The sequence below is a fragment of the Mirounga leonina genome, unplaced genomic scaffold (genome assembly GCF_011800145.1).
Source record: "Mirounga leonina isolate KUSES-001 unplaced genomic scaffold, KU_Mleo_1.0 Mir_125, whole genome shotgun sequence".
NCBI classification, from domain to species: Eukaryota; Metazoa; Chordata; class Mammalia; order Carnivora; family Phocidae; genus Mirounga; species Mirounga leonina.
In genome coordinates this window covers 68,740,059-68,761,996 of record NW_023270305.1, presented here as the reverse complement: position 1 = coordinate 68,761,996, position 21,938 = coordinate 68,740,059, and the positions used below count along the sequence as shown (strand labels likewise).

The 21,938-nt window shown below is 53.0% G+C and overlaps 1 protein-coding gene across 3 annotated transcripts; it reads right to left on the bottom strand.

Annotated features, from left to right (window-relative positions):
- Positions 1–542: 542 nt before the first annotated feature.
- Positions 543–18,897, bottom strand: CNNM3 (cyclin and CBS domain divalent metal cation transport mediator 3). 3 transcript variants are annotated; one of them, XR_004678613.1, is made up of 9 exons: positions 17,342–18,897; positions 9,519–9,662; positions 8,394–8,543; positions 7,841–8,010; positions 7,541–7,637; positions 7,049–7,182; positions 6,465–6,603; positions 3,505–3,604; positions 2,891–2,954 (listed from the first exon to the last, which is right to left on the bottom strand). XR_004678613.1 is itself a non-coding variant. In XM_035001711.1 (8 exons), exons 1-8 carry the CDS (start codon positions 18,696–18,698, stop codon positions 3,555–3,557), a joined length of 2,241 nt encoding a protein of 746 aa, XP_034857602.1. In that variant the 5' UTR covers positions 18,699–18,896; the 3' UTR covers positions 543–3,554. The 3 variants fall into 3 exon arrangements, 2 of the variants coding, with proteins under 2 accessions (XP_034857602.1, XP_034857601.1); XM_035001711.1 differs by having other exon boundaries at positions 543–3,604; positions 17,342–18,896; XM_035001710.1 differs by lacking the exon at positions 3,505–3,604 and having other exon boundaries at positions 543–2,954; positions 17,342–18,896.
- Positions 18,898–21,938: the final 3,041 nt, after the last annotated feature.

Genomic DNA, 21,938 nt, shown 5'->3' with positions numbered 1-21,938 from the left:
AAGCACAATCCGTAAAAGAAAACTGGTAAACTGCACTTCATGAAAATTAACAACTTTTGCTCTACAAAGGATCCTGTTAAGAGGATGAAAAAATAAGCTAGAGACTGGGAGAAAATATTTGCAAACCAAAAACCCAACAAAGGACTAGTATTTAGAATAAAGAACTCTCAAAACAACAGTAAAAGACCAAACAATCCAACTAGAAATGGTGAAAAACAAGAACAGATACTTCACAAAAGCAGCACATGAAAAGCTGTACATCAGCCATTATGTTAATACAACTGGAAACCACAATGAGATCTCACTACACACCTACCAGAATGGCTAAAAATAAAAAATGGTGACACCACCAAATGCTGGCGAGGATTTGGAGAAACTGGATCACTCACACGTCAAGGGTGGGAACGTAAAATCGTACAGCTACTCTAAAGGCATGTGGCAGTTTCTTTAAAAAAACCAACCATGCAATGGCCACACAACCTCGCAACCGTATTACTGGACATTTACCTCAGAAAACCAACGTTAACACAAAAACCTGGAAGGAATGTTCATAGCAGCTTTATTTGGAATAGCCAAAAACTGGAAACCACCCAGATGTCCTTCATCGGGACAGTGAACATATCGAGGAATACTACACAGCAATCAAAAGGAATGAACTACTGACACACACAACAACCTGGATGCATCTCCGGAATATTCTGCTGAGTGAAAAAAGCCAATCCCAAATGGTCACGTACTGTATGATTCTTGAAATGACAAAATCTTAGATCAGTGGTTGCCAGGGATTAGGGATGGAGGCCGAGGGGCTGGGGTGGCTCTAACAGGAGGGAGGTCCCCATGGTGGTGGGATGGCTCTGTCGAGAGGGCAGTGGCAGCCACCCAGATCTACTTGGGAGGGCAGAGAATGATCACCCACATTGTGCCAGTGTCAGCTTCGTGGTTTTGATACTGTGTTCTAACTATGTACGAGTAACCACTGCGGAAAACTGGGTGAAGGGTCCCTCTAGCTTGCAACTTCCTATGGATCAAAATAAAGACTTAGAAAAAAGCAGTAACTCTAAATGCAACTTGGTATCCAGAGTTGGATCCTGCAACAGAAAAAGGACATTACTGGAGAAACCGTTAAGATCCAAATAAAGTCAGTAATTTACTTAACAGATTTGTACCAATGTTAATTTTTTTAGTTCTGATAGATGTACCAGGTTATATGTAAGATGGTAACATTAGGGGAAGCTGGGTGAAGGGTATATGGATATAACCCTTCACTCTTACGTAACTCTAAAATTAGTTTAAGGGGAGCCTGCCTGACTCAGTAGAGCATGCGACTCTTGATCTCAGGGTCGGGAGTTCAAGCCCCATGTTGGGTGTGGAGCTTACTTAAAAAAAAAAAATAATAATAATTTTTTTTTTTTAATTAAAATTGTTTCAAAAAATAAAATCCTCATGCCCAGATCAATTAAATCAGGCTCCCCAGAAGAGGAGGCCCCAAGTATCAGGTATCAGTATTTTTCAATTTGCCAGGTGATTCTAACCTGCAGCCAAGGTTAAGAACCACTGTTCTGGAGAGAGATGATTATAAAGTATGCTTCCCACCCGGGTTTGCTCTTAGAATTCCTTGAGAAGTTTCTAAGCAAGCATGCCATTGTTCTTTGGCCTTCATCCCCACCGGTCCCAGGTAAGGGACCCAAATTCCTTTGAGAAAGGTTCCAGAAATCCTCCTCCCTCCCTATCCAATCTGCAATCCTACGTGTCTGTGACGCCCCTGTTTCTGCATAGTTGAAGAACTGTAGAAGGTAAAAATGGGTAAGTCAGAAGAAAAACATAAATGCCTTCTTGTTCCCAATTCTCTAAAACCCCATAGCTAAGAACAGCAAAAAAGCAAAGAGCTGAAATGTTTCAGAGATACAAGAAAAACTGACGGGTTTTGGTTTTTTTAAAGGAAGGGGATGAGGTTCTACCTGCTCCATAACCAACTCTTCCCTCCCCTGCCTCTCTCTGTGCAAATGACAGCCAGCCAGCTCTCCATGGAGGCCTAGGAAGAAGGTACAAAGTAGATCTAACGGGGGGATCCTCTCCCTGGGATCCAGCAACTGAGAAAGGGTTAGGGGCAGCACAGCCCTTCCTCCCACGGGTGACCTCTCTTCTTCAAACACACTAAGTGATGATACCATTAGAAGCACCTAGGCAAGACAGGCAGAGAAGCAGAAGGAGCAGGCCTCCTCAGTGCCACTGGGGGCCAACTCTCGCGCAGGGCTCTGAGCACAGGGCTCAGAGAAGCGACCTCCACAGGAGGGAGCAGGACAGTGGCGCATACCGGTGGGTCATCGAGTTTGAGGTCTGGCACATGGGGCAGGCTGGGGCGCGTGCTCTGAAACACGGCACTGTAAGGGAAGCCAAATCGTTCACTGTGGCTACGGCCAAGGATGTGAACCCCCCAGCCCCAACTAGTGCTCCCGGTTTGCTCAAAGTGCCGCCAGCAGCAGCAGGTTGGCAAATTAAAAGCGAAGCGAGTACAGGTCACGGCCACGTAAAGGCAGTAATCGTGCACTCACATCATGGCTTGGCCCAAAGAGGTATAAATACACTGCACTGTCACAGGGAGAAGGCTGGGTCCTGGGGACCACAGATGACAGTGTCTTTTCATTCCCTTCAGAAGCAGGCCTGGAGGGCTGTGCCCCAACTGACCCCCATTTCCTAAAGGGGGGCAGGACCCGCTGAAGGCTCCCGGCACTGAGGTCTGGTTCTGAGGACAGCCCAGGACCCACATCTATAAGGGCCATCTAAAACGTGGCCTGCAGGGGATGGGGACAGGCTGACAAGCTACTCCTCGGCTCTCCAGTTCCCCACGTGCTTGTCCATTCCCCAGAGCTGGGGCTGCCTGGCAAGCAGTTAAACCCCTGGGTTCCGCCCAGGGCTCTCCTCCGCTGGGAGGCCGGGTCTGCTGTGGTTGGGCCCTAGAGGAGAGAGGAAAAGGAGAGTTAGCATCAAAGCTGGTGAAGGAAGCAGGTCCCATCAAAGCCAAGTATCAAAGTCCTCTTTAGGACAGGACAGGGCTGGCAAGGCAGAGGGGCCTCAGGACACCTCAGCGTCAAGGCAGAGCCGGGAGTGGGCAGCCAGGAAAACGGTCAGGCTGACTCTGCCGCCCAAGAGAAAACCACTGGGAGGAGGGCTGCGTCACTGAGAGGCAGGAAAGCAGGGCAGGGGGTTTCTGCTCACAGGAGGCCAAGGCCATAAGGCTGGGCGAGAGGAGCCTGCCTGGACACGAAAGCCCCTGCGCCGGAAGGAAGCTTTAAGTTTCCACCACCAAGTGGGCTATTTCGTGACCCCACCAGTCTTCCAGAATAATGAAATGAAAAGTGGCAACGAAGGACAGGAAGGGCCCCCTCACCACCCACCCCTGGAGAAACACCTCCCTGTCTGGGGGCGGCCGTGTCCAGGGCTCCTCCCGGCAGCTAGAGGGCTGGGGAAGGAAAGCAAAGAGAAAGTGAAAGGGAAGATATTTACCTTGGGTGTTTTCTGAAAACAAAAAATGCTCACTAGTCCACAGTCAATTATCAACTGCAGTTTCCAAATGTGCCAAAGAGGGAAAGGTCTACGGGGAAGGCTGGAGAGAGCAGAGGGGAGAGAGACAAGAGGAGACCAGCTGTGCAGCTGCGCCGGCAGGACTGCTCGGCTTGGGCCACCCTGCGGGCGTGCTGCGGGGCGGGGGGGGGGGGTGCCCCTGACGGCCCGCGGCTCAGAACCAGAGGGAGCAGGAAGCGCGGCGTCTGGAGTGGACTCTCCCTTGGAAATCAGCTCTGGGAACGGCCACTGTGCGGGGGTTACCCCGAGTCTGACGTGACGGGCCTGGGGTCAGGAAACTTTCTGTAAAGGGCCAGTATTTTTAGGTTTTGCAGGTCATAGACCCTGTGGCAACAGCTCAGCTCCACTGTCGCAGCCAAAGGCACTCACTCACAATCCAGAGACAAGCAGGCAGAGTCCAATAGGACTTTATTTACCAGCCCAGCAGCCAGCCAGTCTGCCGATCCTGCCTCAGGCAGTTACTAATTTCCCAAGCATCTCAATAAGGCGTTTTTCTGCCAGCGAATCCAGTGCCAAAGTCAATCGGGGGATGGTTCTGACCTGTGCTATTTAAGCAACGTCCCCAGCGACATCTCCACGTGTGCAGCTTCACTAAGCTCTCTTGGGGGGCAGTGGAGGGCCACCTAGCAGGGATGAGCCGCAGTACGACCTCAGAGAGCTGAGGCAGGGAGCAGGAAGACAGCAGGCGAGCCTCACTGTGGACAAACGTCCGGCCACGTCTCAGGGAAAACCCGCATCATGGCAACAGAACAGGAGGGGAATCCACTACGATCAGCACGGTGGCGCCTCGGGTAGACCTCTCTGGCTACGACACTGCCCCAGCCCCCGCGCAAAGCGGGTAAGCAGTCACTGAGGGGCAAAGGACCTACAGAGCCACGGCAGGTCACGGGCTTCCCCGCTTTCTGAAAGCAGAGCACTCCCATGAAATCTTTTGTAAGCCAGCGTGGCATAAAGCCAAGAAACAATTACCATTCCAAGAAGCAAAACCCCTCTTCGGAGTTCTTTCAGTTAATGAAAACGGGCACAACCTAAGTCCTTTGTAAAAGCAAAGTGGCGCGAAGCGAACTTTCAGGGGACACCTGTATTTCCTCAGAGGATGGCCCAATGAACGGCTGAAGCCCCAAAAGGACTTTAAAAAACTCCACATGTATAGGGTGCCTGGGTGGCTCAGATGGTTGAATGTCTGCCTTCGGCTCAGGTCATGATCTCGGAGTCCTGGGATCGAGCCCCGCATCGGGCTCCCTGCTCGGCGGGAAGCCTGCTTCTCCCTCTGCCTCTCTGTCTCTTATGAATAAATAAAATCTAAAAAAAAAAAACCCAAAAAACTCTGCATGTATAATAAAGAATGAAATGAAGGAAAAACCATGGTTCTTAGATTTAAGTCTATGCCTTGAATAGAACATGTGCCGTCTCAGTAAGCAGGTGAGGCCAGAAAAGGTTCACATTGAAAAAACCAACACCAAACGCTCACATTTTGAAAAAACAAAAACATACTGGCTTTTGAGACCCCAGTCTAAGGTGATGGTGTGAACAAGCGGCCTCTCACAAAAGAACAGAGAACATCACAGTGGGTAAATACAGAACCGCGACCAGCCCTAACAGGTAGAGCACCACTTCTCAGTACACACGCACCGAGGAAGGCCCGGAAGGCCCGGATCCAGGGCTGGAGCACCACGCCTCACGCTGGGACCCTTTTTACCAACGCACAGAGATGGAGCGCCCAGGGGCTGAGCCACTCACAGGCCCAGGCCGGGGCTTTCTGTCCCTTGCACCTGCACATCACCTCTCAGGAAGTATCCATCATAAAAACACGTTCGTGTTCGCAAGCGCGGGTCTAAATAACCAGAGCTGTTCCCTGTGGGACACCACTGCCCAGAGGCCAAGGGCATGCACAGGCTCCAGACCAGAGCGCCTCGGCCTCTCTCTCAGAATCTCTTCTCTCTCTCAGAATCTCTTCTGATTCTTCATCTGTAAAATGGGCCTAATGACTGCTACCTCTGAGAATGGAGACATGTTCTTAGATGAATAAGGATGAGCAAAGCTCCCAGCACAGTGCCAGGCAGAGCCAGTGTTCAAGAGCGCTTGGTGTCCCCACCTTAGAGTGCCCAGGGCGTCCGGCAGCCCGCAGCTTCTGCCACGGCCTCGCTGGAAGCCCCACCCACTCCCCCAGGACCACCCAGCCCCCGAGTGTATCTCTGACCCCAACATAGGAGCTCAATCAGAATGAAAGTACCTTCCTGAGTACCAAACCAAGAAAGTTCCCTAACTTTTTAAGCACTCCCACCCAAAGCCCACTCTCCACAGTCTCCTTTTTATCTACAAGGCAGGGTTTGCTAGCCCATGCCCCACCTATTTCATCCAACGCGATCTTCCGGCGACTCCCAGTGGGACCCTAGATGTGAAGGGCAGGACTTAAATATTAGCTTGACCCGACCAAACATCTCAACTGGTGCCCTTCTCAGCTCCTGGCATGGTGCCCACCAGCCAGCCACCTTCTGAGCTGGGCCCACTGGTGACTGGGTCTTCATTTTCCAGGTGACCTAACCCTAATCCTAACTGACCAAGAGTGTCTGGACTTGATCTTATTCCCATTTAGCAACTCTTCTCTAATGAAGGCAACCCATGTGGACAGGTCGTCCAGAGAAAATGCTGACCGCACGTACTTTGCACGCGACCTGGCCTGCAGCACAATGTCATCATAGCTAGTCAGACAGTGAAAAGAGGAAAAGGAAAGAATGGGCAGAAAAGGGGACAAGGGAAGAGGAATACAAGGCAGAGTGAGGGCAGAGAGAGTGAGTGTGTGTGGGAGCAGCAAGGACCAGCACAGGACGTGCACGCCCTCCGGGCTGCCACACTGGGGGATGTGGCCCTGTGGGGCTCACCTGCTGCCGTGGCTGTCTTGTCACCGAGGAGCCTGGTCTGGCTGCCTGGGATGACCTGGAGGTCTGCGTTCTCCGGGGACTGTGGCAGGTTCTGGGCTCGAGTAGCCAGGAGTGCATTGAGGTACTGCAGCCGCGTGACCTGGAGGACAGAAAGCACCCCCAGGCAGGTGCCACTTGTGAAGCCAGACGGAGAAAGCAAGTTCCAAGAAGGTCGCACGTCTCCCTCCTGCCCACAAGCACCAGAACTAGGTGGGAGAGTCACACTCAGCAGGACCAGGAAAATGAAGAGCTTTAAGCCAGCTAAGGGCAGAGGAGAGCAGTCAAGCAGTGTCTTTAAGATCTCAAAAGGAAACTGGGCGCACAGTCCCAGCGACGGGACTAGACTGCCGGCAGTCAGAGGGACCTCCAGGAGCCAAGGCCGTCTGTCCTTCAGAGCAATTAACACGGTCCTGTTCCAGCGAGTCTGAGAGAGACTCAAGAAGAATTTACTCTTAATCCATACAAACTTGCGGCCAGCTGGTTTAGCCCCTGGGGGACACAGAGCTGCCTAACAGCCAGTACCAATGAGCAGCCCAGACAGTCACCTTAATGAGCTGCAGGTCCGAGAGGGCCCTCACGGTGTAGTCAGGACAGTACGCACACAAGCGGGCACCGTCGGCTGGCTCGGGCTGCAGGTCGTGGCGGATGGACTGGAGCGAGGACACCGGGGACTGGTGAACTATCAGAAGGAACAATCAGTGACGTCTCTGGTGGGGACAACTGCACCGCCTCGGAGATCCACCCCACAGACCACTCTATGATGTGACCACAGCTACGAACAGAGAAGAACGGCAAGCACACTTCCTCGCGGGAAAGGCTTGGCGGGGGCAGGAGCGAGCAACAGTGACGAGCCCCAGAGAAACGCTGCCCCTCCCTCGACACAGCCCAGAGAAGAGAAAAGCCAGCCCCTCCTCAAGTGGAGCACCCGACAGGACGCGTGGGCTCTGGAGGAAGGGGAGGCCAGACCCTGGGCCCCGGAGAGCCGCACAACCAGCAGCTGAGCCCAGCCTTCCGCTCCAGGAGGGGCTGGCGCTTACCTGAGGATGGTGCTGTCAGGGCAGACACTCCATAGTAGGTGAAGGCCCCATTCTCAAACTTCAGGCCCTCTTTCCCGATCTCCACCTCAACCCTGCCCTGGGAGGTAGAGGGAGAGAGAGGGAGGAGGGGCAGGGAGAGAAAGAGATGTGGACAGATTACCTTCCCTGCCAGACGAGAGCACAAGGAGAAAGCACCAACCCCAATTATTGAGGGGGCGTGGATGTGCATGATCCTCCCTCTCTCAGGCCCTTCCCTCCTTTCTGAGCAAGTGGGAGGCTCCAGCCCGGGCTCCCGGTTACCTGCAGGATGAGAATGAAATAGTCCACTGGCTGGCTGCGCTGGTACAGATAATGGTGTGCGGCCAGACGGTTGCTCTCGTCAAACCTCACTTCCTGGTTGACGCTGGGATGCTTCAGCAGGTGCAGCAGGACCTTCTCGGAGATTCGCAGGGGGCTGAATACATCCACCTCTGCCCCGTGGTGGGAAAAAGGGACAGTGTCCACCGGGCCCAGAGTGGCCTGCACGACCACAAGGCCTTCTGCTGCCCCCCGAGCCAAGTCACCTCCCCAACACGAGGGAACTGGGCAGGCCGCACAGCCCCCCACCCCGCCCCAAGGCCCCCCGCCGTGGCTCGCCAGAGGTGGTGCCTGCCTGGCTGCAGCTCTCAGCCGTCGGCAGAGAGGAGCCGTCCCTCAGGGGCCCTGAAGTGCTGACAGGGTTGGAGAGAAGCGCCGAAGGGCTCCTGGGTACGCTCCTCCTTCCCGGGACTGAGGGCACTCGGTGTCTGCCCTGAGGGCCGCGTGACCCACCGGACGGTGGGCCAGAGAGCAAAGGCCCACCCTTCACCCTCACCTCGGGACAGGAAGCGCTGGGTGGCCAAGAGCAGCTGAGGCGAGATTTTCACTTTATGTTCATCGTCAGACACCTTGAACAGGGAGAATTCCTCTTTCGGCCTGAGGGGGGCACTCAGAGGAGCAGGCTTCTTCCGCACAGCAGCATCTCCTAGGATGGCGAGAAGGCCCACTGAGGCAACAGTAGTCCTCCAGTCAGTACGAGCAAACCGAGGCCCACTGCGCGGCCTGGGGGCTCTCAGGTGGGGGAGGCAGCACCAGAGCCCCGGGGACACAGCCCTGCTGGGGCCTGGTGGCCGCTCCCCACACACAGCAAACCTGGCAGGGCGGAGGGGGTTAGTCCCGTACTCCAGCCATGTCCTGAGGAAGCACGGACAGGGCCTGCTCCTGTCCTCGGAGCTGGAAAGGCAGAATACTGACAGGACGGTCAGAGACCCCTCACCAGAAAGCACGTCTGCAGATTACAGGCGCGACATGGCAGCAGCTAACCTGATGTCCCCATGCCTATGGCGGCCTGAGGAACCAAACTAAAGAGGCTGCATTTTGGGGACAGATGCGGGGGCAAAGCGATTCACTTGATAGCAAATGGAGCTGGGGGGGGGGGGCTCAGTGTCCCAAGCATGCACGTGAGGCCCTGGGCCATCAGGTCCAGGCTCTGTGTCTGCGCTGCAGACCTCAGCCATCTTCCTAAGAGCCAGATACCCCTAAGGCATGATCACGGGCCCCCAGATCTTTGGTTTTGGAAAGACCCTCTCTGCAGTAAAGAACGGGATTCTCTGAGGCAAGGCTTCTGTAACGTAGAAAAGAACCCGAGAAAGCCAAAGGGCCATGGAAGACGGGAGCCTGGGAAAGGCCCCTGAAGGGCAGAGCCCCTGTCTGTGCCGGAGAAACCAAACTGCTGCTGCAGCCAGAGCCCCAGGCAGGCAGTGGGGCTGCAAAGGCCCCGACGGGCCACCGCGGCGTCGCATCCAGGCACAGCCGCGGGCCCAGCTAGCCAACAGCTCTGACTGGAGATCCAGCCTCGTTTCAGCGGCACAGAGACCCGCTGTCCTCTGAGGCACACCACACATCTCAGGAGGCTTGAAAGACTGGCTGAGATGGAACGCTGCCAGGAGTCAAGACTCACGGTAGTCCTCAGACTCGTCCAGGATCTCAGACTTGATGATCTCCTCAATGACGTCCTCCAGGGTGACCAGGCCCAGCACCTCGTAGAAGGGGTCACCTTCACCCTCGTTGTTCACCTTCTGCACGATGGCCAGGTGGGACTTCCCTGGGGGAGGGGACGCTCAGGTTACATCCCATTTGAGGTGATGTCTGTGTTCCCACAATGTACCGGGCACCAGTGAGACTCTTCCTAAGTTCTTACTTAAGGCTCTCAACACGCTCGTGAGGACGAGCCTCCCTTTACACACGGGACCCTAAATCTCAGGCACTATGGTCAGCCACACAAGGCCACCCAGGCAGGGGCAGAGCGGGCAGCCTCGGGTCCACAGAAACGTGGTTTAGATAAGGCTGCGTCAGGCTGGGACAGATGCTAGGGCTGCACACACAAGGGCACCAACTCCAGAAGCATGGGCTCCCTGGGGACAGTCTACATGGGGGAGCACAGAAGGGCCACCAGTGACTCTCCTGGGGAAGCATCCCCATTCTGAAAGCTGTCCTTTATTTCCAGAAGCCAAGGTCTATGCACGTCATCCAGGGGGAAGATACACGGTGAGTGGCCAGTCAGAGCCCAGACTGTGCGGGAGGAAGGGCAGCAGCCTGGAACTGTTCACCTTCCCCTCCTTCAGCTGAGCTTCCTATTGGTTTGTTTGTCTGATAAAGAAATGGAAGCTTGAACAAAGCCCAAGCCTCAGAGTGCTGGGGACTGTTGAGGAAACTTCAAGAACTGACTCTGCTTTTCATCTATGAAACTTTATGAAACCTGTCCAAAAGAAACAGAACGCAAACCATATATGTAATTTTAAATTTCTGAGTAGCCACATTAAGGAAAAAAACACAGGTGAAATTAAGTGGTAACATATTGTAATTAACACAATATAGCCCTCAGTATCACTTTGACATGAAATCAACATAAAAATATTAAAACAGGGGCACCTGGGTGGCTTAGTCGTTAAGCATCCAACTCTTGATTTCGGCTCAGGTTATGATCTCAGGGTCGCAAGATCGAGCCCCACATCAGGCTCCGCACTCAGTGTGGAGTCTGCTTGAGATTCTCTCTCCCTCTACCCCTCCCCCTCCAGCACTCACTCACTCTCTCAAATAAATAAATAAAATAAAAGAATAAAAAATATTAAAACAAGAGCACCTGGCTGGCTCAGTCGGTAAAGCATGGGACTCTTGATCTTGGGGTTGTAAGTTCAAGCCCCATGTTGGATGTAGAGATTACTTAAAAATAAAATCTTTTAAAAAAATTATTAAAAAATTTTTTTTAAAAGATTTTATTTATTTATTCATGAGAGACAGAGAGAGAGACAGAGGCAGAGGGAGAAGCAGGCTCCCTGCGGAGCAGGGAGCCCAATGCGGGACTTGATCCCAGGACCCTGGGATCATGACCTGAGCCAAAGGCAGACGCTTAACCGACTGAGCCACCCAGGCGTCCCTAAAAAAATTTTTAAATTAAAACATATTTTCCTTTTTTGTACTGTCTGTGAAGTCTGGTGTGTGTGAGGCACTTCCAGCACATCTCAGTTCAGCCCAGCTGTCTTTCGACCACATGTGGGCACTAGCTGCTGGACGGGGTTGTGCAGGTCTAGGATATGAACTCAGAGAAACTCATCTCAGCCATGCCCTTCATTACTAGTGAAAAAAGTTTTGGGTAAAAGCAAGCCTGGATCCATGTAAGGGGGTATTCGCTTCAAGAATCTTTGGGTAGGGCGCCTGGGTGGCTCAGCTGGTTAAGCGACTGCCTTCGGCTCAGGTCATGATCCTGGAGTCCCGGGATCGAGTCCCGCATCGGGCTCCCTGCTCGGCAGGGAGTCTGCTTCTCCCTCTGCCCTCTTCCCTCTCATGCTCTCTGTCTCTCATTCTCTCTGTCTCAAATAAATAAATAAAATCTTAAAAAAAAAAAAAAAGAATCTTTGGGTAAAGCAAAAAGTCAAGTTCACTTCTTTGTGTCAATCATACTTTACATACCTTCGGTTTAGTTACAGTGTAGTGAACTTGAGTTCAGAAACACACTCTCTCGAAGTCTATCTGGCATGCTCTGCCTCCTCATTCTTTCAGCATTCATGTCCCCCCGCCCCCCCGCATCAGGTGCAGGAAGACCTCTGCTCCAAATTTATTTTATTTTTTTTTAAGATTTTATTTATTCATTTGAGAAACAGAGAGAGACAGTATGAGCAAGGGGAGAGGCAGAGGGAGAGGGAGAAGCAGGCTCCCCGCTGAGCAGGGAGCCCGATGTGGGGCTCGATCCCAGGACCCTGGGATCATGACCTAAGCCGAAGGCAGACACTTAATTGACTGGGCCACCCTGGCACCCCTGCTCCAAATTTAGATAAAAAGAAAATGTCTAGTCAACCAAAAGCTATTATTATTAGTAGACCACTGGCCAAATGATCAAGAAAGGAATGAGGCAGGGGCACCTGGCTGGCTCAGTTGGTGGAGCGTACAACTCTTGATCTCAGGGTTGGGAGTTCGAGCCCCATGTTGGGTGTAGGGATGCCTTAAAAATAAAATCTTTAAACAAAAAAAGGGAATGAGGCTGTAGAAAAGAAAAAGAAAACATTTACTGTATTTCATCAAATTGAAGACGCCATCAATTCTGAGACACATCCTGATTGCAAAGATGTTGAAATACAAAAAACAATGCACCTGTGAACTGAAGGAATGCGGCACATAGTGCTTACTGTGTGCTGGCCACTAAGTGCCGTATTCATTTATTAAGTTACTGGGAACAGAGGATTATTCCCATTTACAGTCTGCAGAGAAAACAGGCTCAAGGCTCAAAGAGCTTCAGTGACTCACCCAAGTGCAAAACCGAGATGTGAACCCAGGCAGCTAGCTTCTTAATCTGTTCTTTTTTCCTTTCCTTTTTCTTTTAAGATTTTATTTATTTGACAGAGAGAGAGAGAGAAACCATGAGCGGGGGGGGGCAAGGGGAGAGGGAGAAGCAGACTCCCCGTGGAGCAGGGAGCCCGATGCAGGACTCGATCCCAGGACCCCAGGATCATGACCTGAGCCGAAAGCAGACGTTAATCGACTGAGCCATGCAGGCACCCCTGAATCCATTCTCTTAACCACCATACTCATCTCGTTTTCACTGGAGAACAAGAGACCAAATCTTAGGAGACCCTCCCCTCTGGGTGAGTTACACTGGGCCAAGGTACTGTCTCCAGCACAGGGGTCCTTCTAAAGAAAACAAAGTGTTGTTCTTCAGGATGCTCTAATATCTTCAGACAAAAATTACAGGCAGGGATGACTACATTGTCTTCCCCCTTTCCAGGAGAAAAAGGCCAGGGGTCCCCGAGAACTACCTGATCATTCCTGCTGAGACAGAAGTACTGAATGAGGAATAGCAGCATTTCCAGATGCTGCCCACCCCTGGGTATCTGTGCTGGGAATGGCTCACACCAGCAGATGGGCATCATTTCCATGAGGGCCATGCCGACCCCGCCACATGATACTAACCTCTCAGACCAGATGAGGAAGGCCGAAGCTCGACATACAATTCTGGTCAGATTCTAGGAACCAAAGCCCAGGTTCTAGATGACCATGTAAGAGCAGAGAGAACCCATTTCAGCTGCATTCTTCCAGAATGCCAGCCCTATAGGTAGGTTACCCTTAGAATGGACTAGCCTCTCCCTTGCCTTCAAACTTTTGTAAAACAGGCACAAGTTTCTCAGTGACCCACCACATGGCATGACTGGATAACAGACGAAAGCAGAGCCCCTGAAAGATCCCCCGACACAGTGGCCATGGGATTTCATCTCAAGACAGAATGTCTGAGGGGTCCAGATGGCAACCACGAAAAAGCAGTAGGGGTACAGAGAGAACAGGCAGCTGGAGGGATTAAAGTTTATTTCTCATCTGATAGGACAAAATGCTCTGAAAACACACAGGCCCCTGGCTGGCTGACTAGAAACACTAACAGGCCCCAGGACAAGTGCCTACAGGTTCTCCCTGAGCAAAGAGCCTCAGGTAAGGGGCAGATGATGCATTTACCAGAATCAACCAAAAAGCCCTGAAAAAGCTCTACACAGTTTTCATTTTAGTTAGCAGGCCCAAATGTACTCATAAATTATATGGATGCTAGAGAACTCTTCCATAATGCCTAATTTCTAGGATATCTGTAAAAATGCAGATGGAGTTTAAATTCCTCTGCCTCCGTTTTATTTTTTTTAGATTTATTTATTAAAAAGAGTGAGTGAGAGAGAGCACAAGCAGGGGGAGGGGCAGAGGGAGAAGCAGACTCCCCACGGAGCAGGGAGCCTGATGCAGGGCTTGATCCCAGGACCCCAAGATCCTGACCTAAACAGAAGGCAGATATTCACTGACTGAGCCACCCAGGCGCCGCCCCCCCCCCTTCCTTTATTTTTATTTATTTATTTATTTTTAAAAGATTTTATTTATTTATTTGAGACAGAATGAGAGAGAGAGAGCACATGAGAGGGGGGAGGGTCAGAGGGAGAAGCAGGCTCCCCGCCGAGCAGGGAGCCCGATGCGGGACTCGATCCAGGGACTCCAGGATCATGACCTGAGCCGAAGGCAGTCACTCAACCAACTGAGCCACCCAGGCACCCCTTCCTTTATTTTTTAAAGCAACTGTCAGAACATATCCTAGGAGAAAAGTGCTAGGCTAACATTCTTCACAGCAGGTCTGACTCTTTTCAGAATCCTGGGGATCCTTTGGCTTCTGACAATGAGCCAGAACTCGGTTGGTTTAAAGCAGAGATTGTGAAAAGCATGCATCCTAATTCCTCCTTTGGTTGACTGTCCTTGAATATTCTCACTGGGGGATTGACAAAGATGGTGGGATTAATAGCTTTAAAGAAAATACACTTTACCGCAGGTCCAGAGTACACTCTCTTCCTGGTAATGTTTGCCCAAAATACTCAGTATCATCTTAAGTCTGCACACTAACTAAGGACCGCCTCACCAGAAAAGGTGCCTCTCCCAGACTATAAAGTTCCCAAACAGACAGTGCCCTGAGGGATGAAAGGAACAGGGCCTGGAATGGTAGCTGCCAAGACGCCAAGGACTCCAGCTTCAGGAAATTCAGAGGGCACCACCACCTCACACACTTGGCAGAGAGACGGGAAGGGAATTGATTTCTAAAACCTCAGGCGCCACAAGGGCTGCAATATGCCCTTTGTTCATAAGCAGAATGAAGAAAGGGGTTAGGCTAAAAATGGATCTCAATGAGGAAAAACGGATATCTGCCAAAGGAGTGCCCTGCAAAGAGAAGCAGAGAAAGGCTCCAGGAGTCAGAGGCAAGACGAAGCCAATTTGCCCCTGAGAATGGCCCTCACTTGTCAGGGGAGGAGGAAGGTGAGGACAACTGAGGAGCTCCCCATTCAACCTCCGGGCTCCCCAGAGCTGCTCCAAGGCCACCCACCATCCCAGAAGAGCAGCAGCCTAGACTGTGGGCCTTCTCTCCCGACTGGCTCCCTTCTGTCAACATTTCAACCCAAAGCCACTCAACTTGCCCATCTTCGACTGAAGAGCAGAGGGCCCCCTCCCGTGCCAGCCCTCTCCCAGCCACTGCTCTGGCTTCTGCTCTGCAGCCATACCTCATGGCAGGCCCATCTACCTCAGCTGTCATGTCCCATTCATTCCCCATCACCCACGCCAGAGCGCCAAATCTGCTCTTGCAGCGGTCACGAGTATCCTGGTTGTTGGATCCAAATGACACGATGCTGGCCTCTCCTGATCATTCGCCTTCCCTCGGTAAGTGGTCTCTTCTAGGGCATTCTGAACTTCTGGGTCTCCTCAGCAGCTCTCCTCTGCTACCCTCCACCCCTCATATGCTTGCGCCCTCAGGGGTTTAGGCTTTCTGTGCCACACCTACGGCTAGAGCAACCACTTCTTTACCAACAACCAAATCTTTATCTCCTGCTTGGGTCTTTAACTCGTATTTCTCATCAACTGGTTGAGTCGGCCTCTTGGGCCACTGCACAGACATTCCAGTGTCCAGAACAAACTCACCTGTGCCACCCCCCCACCCCACCCCCACCACGATGACCTCCCTTCTCTGTAAGTGCTCTGCCTCAGGGAAGGGCAAGAGCATTCCGAAGCCAGAAACCCAGGCCTCACCTTTAGCTCCTCAGCTAACCACAAAGCCCCCTCAATTCCACCTCCCGATGCCCTTCTGGATGTCCTCTCCAGGCCCGCTGCCCACCTTTATTCAGCTACCACCGTTTCTTAGCTGGACCCCCTACCCACTGGTCTCCGTACCAGTCAGGGCTCAAAGTCAACGCCCCGGAGATCAAGTCCAGCCTTCCCAGGGTCTCAAGCTGGGAGGTGGCAGGGGCAGGATGGAACCCTCCTTGGCGCACTCCAGGCCACCAGAACCTCCACTGCCTCGAAAACTACAGAGGCCCAGATGGAGTACTCACCAGTAGAGGTCTGGCCCCCACCCCGGGCTCCCCTCCCCTGAGAGGGACTGCATAGCCACTTTCTGGGGGAAACAGCCAAGAGCACCCAAGAGATGCTCCAGCAGAGCAGTCAAAGCTGCACAGCAAAGTCTCCCACCCAATCCTCAGGTACAGTAAGGACAGTAACTGCCTAACTATTCAACACCCAAGCCACGACTAATTACTCAACATCCATGCGCCCTGGGGCCAGGACACTTCACAGCTGCCAGGAAGATCGGGGGCTCCACTCTCTTCCCAGCCTCACATTATGCAGCCTTTCGGGTCAAACCCATCCAAAGTCCTGGGGTGTCCCCTGGAGGAATTCCCTGCAGGAATTCAGGGGTGAGAAGCATGGCTGGCGGACAAGGAGCAGCCAAGTTCTAGGGAGCACATCCAAGCCTGACAATGAGAGGACTGCAGAGGAACCCACACCTTCACACTTGGAGGCTGGGCTCCATTTTTACCTGCAACCTTGGAGTTGCTCAGATAAACCAAGGTGAAAGAAGAGGGTGAACTGTGGGGCACCTGGGTGGCTCAGTTGGTTAGGCGACTGCCTTCAGCTCAGGTCATGATCCCAGAGTCCTGGGATCGAGTCCCACATCGGGCTCCCTGCTCTGCGGGAGGCCTGCTTCTCCCTCTCCCACTCCCCCTGCTTGTGTTCCTCCTCTCGCTGTGTCTCCCTCTGTCAAATAAATAAATAAAATCTTTAAAAAAAAAAAAAAAAAGAAGAGGGTGAACTGTGGAGTTAAGTGAGACCCTGAGAGACCTTATTCATGATCAGAAAAGGGGAAGTTAAAAAAAAAAAAAAAAGACAAGACAAAAGGGGAGATTAAATCAGTATCCATAAAGTTGCTTCTGATGAAATCTAAGTGGAAGTGTCTCCCACACCTGCAGAAAATCAGGTATCATTCCTTCTTCTGTTATCAGCATGGCAGCAGCCCATGAAAGACCTTAACAATGATCCCTTGAAACCTCACAGGCCCTGCTAATTTGATGATATGTGTGCAGGTGAAAGCCACCAGGTGTCTGAAGACTATCCTCTTCTGTTCTTCTAGTTTCTATTTAAGAATTTAGACCTGTTACAAAACCAAAGCCCACAAAAATGAAGGAAAAAGCTGGTGGATTAGAGTCAAGTGGACACAGCTCCCCAAATTAGGCCTACCAGGAAAAGGGGGATTTTGCTTTCCACAGCGCTCTGAACGACAGCCTTTGAGTATTTCAAAAGGTCACTGAGAGCTGTGAGGCCATCATCTAAAAGGGTACTCGGAGAGACCTCCGTAAGGATGGGACCCTTTCCTCAAGGCTTCCATAAACCCCCACCCTTTTTCCAGCGGACAGCGCTGGCATTCGTGTCCCCTCCCCGATGTCCCGTTACCTCGTTTGAACTCCTCCAGGACAGCGTCCAGCTTGGTGTCGTTGAAGACGAAGTGGAGCGGATGGTTGTAGAAGCGGGTGATGGTGCTGAGCGGCGTGCAGTCTTCGGGATCCACGAAGGCCAAGTCCTTGAGGTAGAGCATGTCCACGATGTTGGAGCGCTCCTCCTCGTACACTGGGATGCGCGTGTGGCCGCTCTGCATGATGCTGGCCAGGACGCCGAAGTCCAGCACGGCGCTGGCATCCAGCATGAAGCAGTCCTCGAGCGGCGTGAGCACGTCCTCCACGGTCCGGCAGCGCAGCACGCCCTTGCTGAGATCGCTGTAGGGGTCGCCGCCACCGCGGGCCAGCTCTAGCACGCGCTCGCGCAGCCGCCCGGGCCGCGCCGCCAGCTCCAGCAACTGGCCCACGGGCAGCGCCACCGGCAGGGTCAGCAGCACGGCCAGGCGGCTGAGCAGCAGCGCGCGCGGCGCCAGCGCCAACGCCCAGCGCCCGCTCACGGCAGCCGGCACCACCTCGCCCACCAGGAACACGAGCCCCGCGCTGCCCAGCACGGCGGGCACGGCGCGCTGGCCGGCCGCGCGGTACAGCAGCACCGCCAGCGCCGCCTGCGCCAGGCTGGCCAGTAGCAACAGCGCGCCCAGGGCGCAGCCGGCCCAGCGCCGCACGGGCTCTAGGCGCCGCGCCGCCGCGCGCTCGGCCTCCGAGCCGCTCTCGCGCAGCACCTGCACCTCGGCGGGCGCCAGCGCCAGCGCGCTCAGCTGCAGGCCCCGCGCCAGCGCCGCCAGCGCCAGCAGCCCCGCCGCCCCCAGGCCCAGCGCCCAGGGCGGCGCCGCCTCCTCGGCTGCCGAGCCGCCTGGCTCCACGCGCAAGGCCAGCAGCGCCGAATGCGGGCGCACGGCCTCGGCGCGCAGGCGCAGCAGCGCGCTCCACTCGCCCGCTGGGGCCGCCGCCTCCCGGGCCGCCGAGCCGTCCGGCTCCCCGCGCACCGCCAGCAGCGCCGAGTGCGGGCGCGCGGCCTCGGCGCGCAGGCGCAGCAGTGCGCGCCACTCGCCTGTGGGGGCCGCCGCCTCCTCAGGAGACGCGGCCGGCCCGCCCTCGGGGCAGCCCGCCCCCTCGGGGGCCACCCAGGACCAGGAGCTGTTGGCCAAGCCGGAGCCGAAGAGGCGCAGGCGGAAGGTGGCCTCCGGTGCGGCCCGCACCTCTCCTCCGCGCTCCCACCCCGCGTCCGCGGCTCCGTCCTTCTCCAGACAGACGCCCAACACTCGCGGGCCCGACGCCGCCTCCCCGGCGGCGTTTCCCAGGCACAGCGCGGCGAGCAACCAGCCTAGACGACCCGCCGCCGCTGCCGCCGCCATCGCCTGCTGCCCCCTCTCGGCCTCCCGCGCAGCCTACCCCTCCGCCTCCCCTGGACCAATCGTCTCTAGCCTTGGCGCCTCCTCCGCCAATAGCCAGCGGACGAGGGCGGGCCCCAGGGTCGGACTAGGCTGCGCCGGGGAGTAAACAAGCGGCGGCGCGATCCCGGGGCGGGCCGGGGGCGTGGGGCTCTCGGCCCTGCGGGGCTCGGCCGTGACTCCCAGGGCGAGAGGTGGCCCGCGCCCGGACGCGCGGAGCGGCGAGCTGGGCGTCCGGTTCCCACAGGCCGTGCCGGCACGCCCGATGCCGCACTTGTGCTCTGGGAAGTCCGACTCGGGGCGCGGAGCGGAGCGGCTTGCAGGCAGAGATTTCAAGTGTGTGGCAGATGTACCGTTTCTTTGGAAAGGGCCCCGTGAACCACTGGCCTAGGGGCAAGGAGAGCTGAAAGAACCGGTGACCGGACGTTGGGAAGCTCAAGTTTCTTGGAGATTGTGCCCGACTGTGCTATAGGTCTGGGCACGTGAGACACAGCCCTTTGCCTTCAAGGAACTTGCATTCCTGCCAGGGAGAACGATGGTAATTATGTAAACACACGAAATCACTACCTCATTGGACCCTCAGAGCCACTTTTACAGGAGAAAAGTGAGGCATGACTTAGCACGGATGCAGGATTCCAACACGACCTGCCTGGTCATCATCCTAGCCACGTTAGCAGAGGGCAGCGCTGTCAGAAATTACTGTTACCTGGTCACGCCACTTCTAGCAGATAATCCTTGGGAAAATACTTGCTCAGGAACAACAAGAACTGTTCAAGAGGATCCTTACTAGAGAGTTATTTAGAAGACAAGACCGGCCCGGGAGGCGGTCTTGACAGGATGGAATGTTTTTCACCCATTGTGTATGATCTCTGTATGATTGGAAGGAAACAAACTTAACAAGGTTTTTTTCTACAGGGATCCAGATTGTTTTTGTATTTTCTTTACGTTTTTATGTATTTTCAAATTTCCTAACAAAAGTAGACTTTTGATAAGGGTGCTCATATTCATGTCATTTAAAATCTTCATAAAGAGTCTACGGAAATACATTTGCTAGGTCATGAAAATAATAAAAAGTATAGGCACTGTGGCCACAATTAAGTAAAATGTGTGGAACGCAATGTGCAAAAATGAGCAAATCCATGGCAAATGACCAAAAGAAAAAATACTTTGTGGAAAAACTCTTCAAAGGATGCTAAGAATGTCTCTTCAACATTGTAAATTCAGCGCTGTGACTAGGCCAACCACGTCTCCATGTTTGCAGTTTTTATTATCTAGAGGGTGCTACACCTCACTTGCAGATTACAGAATAAGCCACCAGCAGAAGCAATGACACTACTGAGCCTTTCCACTGGATCAGCATGCCTCCTTTGAAGAAAAAAAAAAAAACTATGGATTCAGCCCCTTTAGTTCACTCTTTTGTCTCCAAGTCCAGATAAAATGCTGACATTGAAATAGAATGGATGGGGCGCCTGGGTGGCTCAGTTGGTTAAGCGACTGCCTTCAGCTCCGGTCATGATCCCAGGGTCCTGGGATCGAGTCCCGCATCGGGCTCCCTGCTCTGCGGGGAGCCTGCTTCTCCCTCTCCCACTCCCCCTGCTTGTGTTCCCTCTCTCGCTGTGTCTCTCTCTGTCAAATAAATAAAATCTTAAAAAAAAAAAGAAATAGAATGGATGACATCCTTGAAAGTTACATGCCTGGAAAAGTTATTAATTAGCAAAGAACAGTTCCAGAGCAAAGACAGGAAAAACTCCATATGGATCTGGTCTCAGGTGCCCTTGGAAAACAACCAGTAATCCATATTTTGGAGAAAATCTTTGGGTAGGACAACTGGATCGCACTTGGAAACACAAATGGTCATTTAAACTGTGGATACCCAAAGACAAAGAATCCAGTAGGGCAAAGCTGCTCAAGGAGGGATTTTCTGTTAACAATAGAGGCCTCAAAAAAAACAAAAAAAAACAAAAAACAATAGAGGCCTCAACAGTACTTCTCCAGCTTCTTTTTCTTCAATGTCTCTGCACCATTCTTTAACCCCATCCCCTGGGTTGTCATTGCGTCAATGGAGACACATGCCACTTGACCTTCAGGTCCCTCATTGACCCTCCCTTGGCGATTTTCCTTACTGCTCATTTGGTTCAAGACATTTCCATGTTTCACCTAAATACTTATTCGTGAGTTTTAAACTCATAACTATTGTGACTTCACTGGCTAATTTTTGCTTATTTCTCAAGTCTGCAAGTGTCACTTACTCCAGCTGGTCTTCCTCGACCATCTTGACTAGGTTGGGTCAAGGTTATGGGAGCTATGTGCTCTTCCCTAATAGCATCCAGTATTCACCTTTTTGTAAGACCCGTTCATTCATTCATTCAACAAGTATTTCCTGCAATGTACCAGGTACCATTCTAGTGCTGGGACTATGCGGGAATGAGAAAGGCCCTGCCCTGCCAGAGCTTAGGTTCTAGCATGGGAACAACAGACAATATACAAATCCTCATTTTAATATCTGGCAATAAGCGCTATGGAGAAAAACAAAGCAAGATAAGGAAATGGATAGAGGGATTGGGGCCATGCTGTTTTAGATGCGCTGACCAGGGAAGTCTTCTCTAAGGAGGTGACATTTGAATGGAAGCTTAGATGAAGTGAGCGGGTGAGCCTCACAAAGACTTGGGAGAAGTGTTCCATGTGGAGGAGAAAGGAAATCAAAAGGTCGTGGTGTGCCTGTCTCCCTCAGAGACTCTTCCTCACTACACTCGGAGGGGTTGATGGCACCTGGCATGTAGCAGGGGCTTACCCATGTGTGGAACATACAGTCAGATGAAATTTATTCTTGTGTCCACCTGCTTTTGCATCTGTTATTTTATCTACAATGTCCTTTTTTCTCCCTAAGTGCATCCCTTTTTTTAAACATTAGCCCCAATTTGTCTGCTTTGGTAAGCCTGGCTTGCTTGGGCCCCTGGCCCCAGCACACTCTGTTACACACCATAGCCACAGTACCTATGGGCACCGCACGAGTCCACACACAGAAACCTCAGGAGTGAACGCAGTGAGGTGACTCTCAGGTAGGCTCTTCAGGGGTTGAGCTGTCCAACTTTGAGACCACCACCAGCTCATGAGCAAGGACAAAGAGGCAGCTGCATGTTATGAAGCAAGGCGATCATCCTGTTGGATCAGGCTCCTTTCTCCTTCAGCCCCCAGGGGGGAGAG

What these genes read in the sequence shown, in the direction of transcription:
- CNNM3 (XM_035001710.1), bottom strand. Translation starts at nt 18,698, where the DNA reads ATGGCGGCGGCAGCGGCGGCGGGTCGTCTAGGCTGGTTGCTCGCCGCG. An exon ending in CCAGCGCTTCCTGTCCCGAG is followed by an intron (nt 8,011 to 8,393) that starts GTGAGGGTGAAG and finishes ACCACGGGGCAG; the next exon opens with AGGTGGATGTATTCAGCCCC. An exon ending in CAAGACAGCCACGGCAGCAG is followed by an intron (nt 2,955 to 6,464) that starts GTGAGCCCCACA and finishes TCTCTCCTCTAG; the next exon opens with GGCCCAACCACAGCAGACCC.